At 47.0% G+C, this 4,533-nt stretch overlaps 1 protein-coding gene across 2 annotated transcripts; it reads right to left on the reverse strand.

The window, feature by feature from the left end:
• Positions 1–800: 800 nt before the first annotated feature.
• On the reverse strand, positions 801–3,189 carry LOC113566908 (histone deacetylase Rpd3-like). 2 transcript variants are annotated; one of them, XM_026994113.1, is made up of 4 exons: positions 3,113–3,187; positions 2,577–2,689; positions 1,268–2,513; positions 801–1,198 (listed from the first exon to the last, which is right to left on the reverse strand). In XM_026994113.1, the coding sequence occupies exons 1-4, from the start codon at positions 3,153–3,155 to the stop codon at positions 1,011–1,013; spliced, it is 1,590 nt and encodes a 529-aa protein (XP_026849914.1). In that variant the 5' UTR covers positions 3,156–3,187; the 3' UTR covers positions 801–1,010. The 2 variants fall into 2 exon arrangements, with proteins under 2 accessions (XP_026849914.1, XP_026849915.1); XM_026994114.1 differs by having other exon boundaries at positions 804–1,201; positions 3,113–3,189.
• Between the last annotated feature and the right edge of the window lie 1,344 nt (positions 3,190–4,533).

The following is a 4,533-nucleotide window of genomic DNA, read 5'->3' on the forward strand; positions in this document are numbered from 1 at the left end:
GTTGCGGCAGGATTAGCCTTTTTTCTTTTTTTTTTACATGGACGTTGATATGCGTATCACTTGAAGTGTGAACTCTAGTACTAGTTAGTTAGTTTACCAATTTTTTAGTTAGCGAATGTTGATCAAATGTTGCTAAAAATTAAAGGAATTGTTATTGATAATAATTATTGATTTGGCTATTGCTAATTTCAGAGTGGTAATAAAGCCAAAAGAAGGATTTGATTCACGTAAGTATGTAATAAAATTGTTCTAAATAAGGCAATGCGTGCGGAAACGCTGTGAGGCGCGGCAAGGGCCGCAGCTCTACTTTTATACCCGGTACTCAGTCAGGATATACATATATATGTGAGCTTATGATTTTGTATTAGCTATACCATATATTTTATACGTAATTATATGTAAAGGCTATAACTGACTAGCTGAAAAAACAGAGACAGCCCTACGGGAAAAGCATGCAGTGAGAAAGAGAGATATATGTAAAGTTAAGTTATCGATGGTTACAATTGGCAGATCCAAACGCGTGGAGGGGTTACCAGTAATGTAGCCTCTGCTAATGGATTCGTTCCATCTGAATCCGATCTGGAAATCTGGTAGATATTGCCATTCTTAAAAATCCATCGATCGGAAAGATTCCACCTCCTCCTCACGTAACCTTTTTGCAACACTCCAAAATCTGCCCCACAATTTTGAATCAGCCCAACATAGTTTTGTTTCTTATAGCAATATTTAAACATTAATTAAAAGTATACACGTATACGGTAGAACTTATTTATAAATATTTATTGAATTACACGAGTGCGCTTAGTCGGTAGGGGACACGACATGCTTCGTACTTATATTGACGTTAAGCAGATAATCAGTGATGAGAGGGGTGAAGTGGAGTGGGGTCACAGAATAGTATAACGTTAAATGGATACAGCTAGGGGGAGGACTGGGAGGACAGACGGTGCTAGGCGAAGTCCGGCGGCTTGTACTTCGGCGGTCGCTTAATTAACGTGGCGGCCGCCACGTCATATGTTGTTCTCCTTGGCGGTCTTGGCCCCCGAACCGGAGCCGGAACCAGATCCTGAGCCGCCCCCAGTCGTTGCCCGGCTGGCTGGCGCACTCGAATCGTTATCGCTCTTGTTGTTGCTGCTGCTGTTGTTGTTACTGTTGCTGTTGGCATTGGATGCCGTCGATTCTTCGCCATCAGCGCCGTCTACTGCAAAAGATACAAAGGGTATAAGTTTGATTGAACAACTACTGGGTGACTTTGTGCCCCACTCACCCTTCTCCTTCTCATCCTTAATCTCGCTGGACGCTTCTGAGGATGCCTTGTTACTGTTGTTATCCTTGTCGAGTCGCGGACGCTGGCGCTGTCCCTTGTATGCGCGGTTGTCCCGTCGTCCGCCCTCGCCCTCATCCTCCGAGTCCGAGTACTCGTTCTCGGCCACAATGCGCTTATCCTTGTCGCTCTGCGGCAGGCGATCATCCTTATCCACCTTGTCCTCATCGTCGGATTCATCGTTGATCGCGTCCTCGGGTATGGCCTGGATCTGGACGCCCGGAGCGTGTGGCAACATGCGCAGGTTCTCGAAAAGCCTGTTCTTGATCTTCTCCAGATACTCGGACGTGTTCTGGTTAGTCATGTTGCTGGGGCTGATGTGCAGTTTGAAGTCGGGCCCAAAGTACTCGAAGTAGTAGTTGTAGGGCAGTTCGTTGGCAATATCCACGGCCAGCGCCACGGACGTCTCGTACGTCCAACACCGGGAGACGTTGCGGATGGTGTAGCCACCGCCGCCGACCATCAGGAAGGGCAGGTTGTACTTCTTTACGAAATCGACGCACTTACCGTGCCCCTTCACCGTCAGGTTAAAGCAGCCGAGCCGGTCGCCGGTAAGGGAGTCCGCGCCGCATTGCAGGACCACCGCCGCCGGCTGGAATGTCTCCATTACCTTCGAAATTATGGGCACGAAGATGCTCTCGTACGCGTCATCGTCCATGCCATCGCGCAGGGGGATATTGACGGCATAGTACTTGCCCTTGCCGGCGCCAATGTCGCGCAGGTCGCCAGTGCCCGGGAAGTACTCGCCGTACTTGTGGAAGCTGACGGTCATCACGCGGTCCGCGGTGTAAAAGGCCTCCTCGACACCATCGCCGTGGTGCACATCGATGTCGATGTAGAGAACACGCTGGTGGTATTTGAGCAGCTCCAAGATGCCCAGAACAATATCATTCACATAGCAGAATCCAGAGGCTTCCGATTTTTTCGCATGATGCAGACCGCCGCCCCAGTTGATGCAGATCTCGGAGGCCTGTTTGTTCAGCTTGACGGCTGCGGCCACGGAGCCACCCGCCGACAGCTGACAGAACTCGTAGAGACCGTCGAACACGGGGCAATCTTCGCCTACATTGAAGCGCTGCATCTGCTTTTTATATTCGGTCATGTTTTCCGGCCGGATGGACCGCAGGAATCGGACGTACTCGTCCGAATGGAACTTGGTCATCTCATCGTCAGTGGCTTTGTGTGGTCGCTACGGGCGTTGTCACATTATTAAATCTCTGTCTAATTAGCGGCTATAAATTTGTAGACTTACGTAAATCTCCATTTTCCGGTATAGACCGTAGTTCAGGAGCAGATTGTGGGTCATGCGTATGCGGTGGGGCTTCATGGGGTGCCCCTGGCCATAGTAGTAGTTGCCAATGTCACCTGGAGAGCAGAAATATCAGGGGTTAGATTGTCGAAAAAATAAGCAATTGCCACGCTATGCAGAAAATAAATTTTACCGCCACGGTCGCTGAAGCATCCATGCGCAGAGCGCACTTTTCGACAACAACCCTTCAGAGTACACTTTCGCCGAACAAAGCAGACATACAGGTACATACGCGCACACTTAAGCATACACACACACCACCAAAATCCGCTCAGCGGTTGTTACTGAAAAGTGCACTCTCACGAAACGCGCTTGTACAGTCGCCGTAAAACTAGAAATTCGCAAAATGCTATCATCCGCCGCCGAATGGAACCGAAAAAAAATTTGCCTGCGGCTCCGAAAAAACCCGCGGGGGCCGGTAATTCATAAATATCTGATGGAAAGCGTACAATTTTTAGATATTTTATGCAAAAACTTACTGTCGTAGTAGTAGCAGACGCGTTTCTTGCTGTGAGATTGCATCTTTAGGATGCGGTTTCTCTGGTGCGGTGCTGAAGAGTTCCTCGGTTCTGAAGCGGTACGGGTTAAAACTTGGTTTAGCCCAAATGCGGTTTAATATGTGACGGAACGATCGCCTCGCCCGCTTTTGTCGGCGCCTTTATTTAAAATGTATTTTTTTAGCCAAAAAAAAAGACTCGCGCGCACCGTAGAGGTGTCAAACCATCGATGGCACTATCGATAGTATCGATGGTTTGGTGCCATTCGCTACTATCGATGGTTTTGCTACTATTCATGATACTATCGAGCTTGTAGCGGTCGTTTGCCCATCACTACTTTGATTTTGTATATTGTATATATATATGCTGACATCGTTAACAATGGACAAGTTCCCGCGCAGGTCCGCTCTCAAGCCAAAAGTCGTTGACAAACTTTTGTTTTTAAATAACAACTGGTGGATTACCAATGAACCTGATTTTAGCAAATAAGCGGTTTATAATATGCGAATTATCTCTATAGACTAAGATTAATGTTTGAAACATTTGTTGCTTACGTTCTAAAATTTGAAATATTGTTCCAGTCCCACCTGAACGATAGGTGGTCAGGGCTGAGGGCGACGCGCCAAGCGGAAGTCCAGGGAGGCTCGATGGTGTATGGGGACATCGGGGGGAGCTGGAGCCGTTACTGGGGATATCAGGAATAGAATAGGATTAGTTATATGTATTAGTAAGGGAAAAAGGGATAAATAGGAGTGAAAATATTAGAAAACGTTGATTGGATTATGGAAATCGTGGAGCGTGGACGGAAGAGTAACGTCGAAATTTGCAATTTTGTGCTTAAAACAGAAAGTTTGAAGTGAGTACAGAAAAAATCGGGCGAGAAAATAGGTTGTAATGCAGAAAATTTTGAAAGAGGACGACTTAGCTGCCAGGGTGATCCTAGCGACATCGCACGGTCGTTGCATCGCCTTCCAGTGCGTGCCACACGTTTGGTCTCATTCACCACGTAAAAACCCCGAAACCCTTTTAACACTCACACACGCGCACACGTATACACGGACCTATATAAATTTTGGGCTGACCGGCCACGGCCAGCGATCGCCCACGTCGTTTGAACTTAAAGAAAAAAAACATAATCCGCACTCCAAACACCGTTCCACATTAAATGTTATTTTGTTCCGTGTGTTGTCCTTTATTCAGTATTTAGTATTAGCTTAAGGTCAACGTAAAATCTTGGCCATTAAAAAAATATGTAAAAACACCAACACCTTTCACGAATCTAAATCTGCGATCAGCTGTTCAGTTCCAGAAGATTAACCATTAGTGGGTGACGAGGGGGTCCCACCGTATTTGGTCGAGCGATTTGTGGAAAAATATTGTTTATGGTTTATGTCTCGGGGACC

The sequence above is a fragment of the Drosophila persimilis genome, unplaced genomic scaffold (genome assembly GCF_003286085.1).
Source record: "Drosophila persimilis strain 14011-0111.01,24,50 unplaced genomic scaffold, DperRS2 tig00001258-arrow-arrow-pilon, whole genome shotgun sequence".
Taxonomy (NCBI): Eukaryota; Metazoa; Arthropoda; class Insecta; order Diptera; family Drosophilidae; genus Drosophila; species Drosophila persimilis.

Excerpts from the sequence above, each read along its gene's own strand:
- LOC113566908 (XM_026994114.1), bottom strand. The coding sequence starts at position 3,155 with ATGCAATCTCACAGCAAGAAACGCGTCTGCTACTACTACGACA. Across the intron at positions 2,690-3,112 it reads CGTCTGCTACTACTACGACA|GTGACATTGGCAACTACTAC; the intron begins GTAAGTTTTTGC and ends TCTGCTCTCCAG. Across the intron at positions 2,514-2,576 it reads ACCGGAAAATGGAGATTTAC|CGACCACACAAAGCCACTGA; the intron begins GTAAGTCTACAA and ends CAACGCCCGTAG.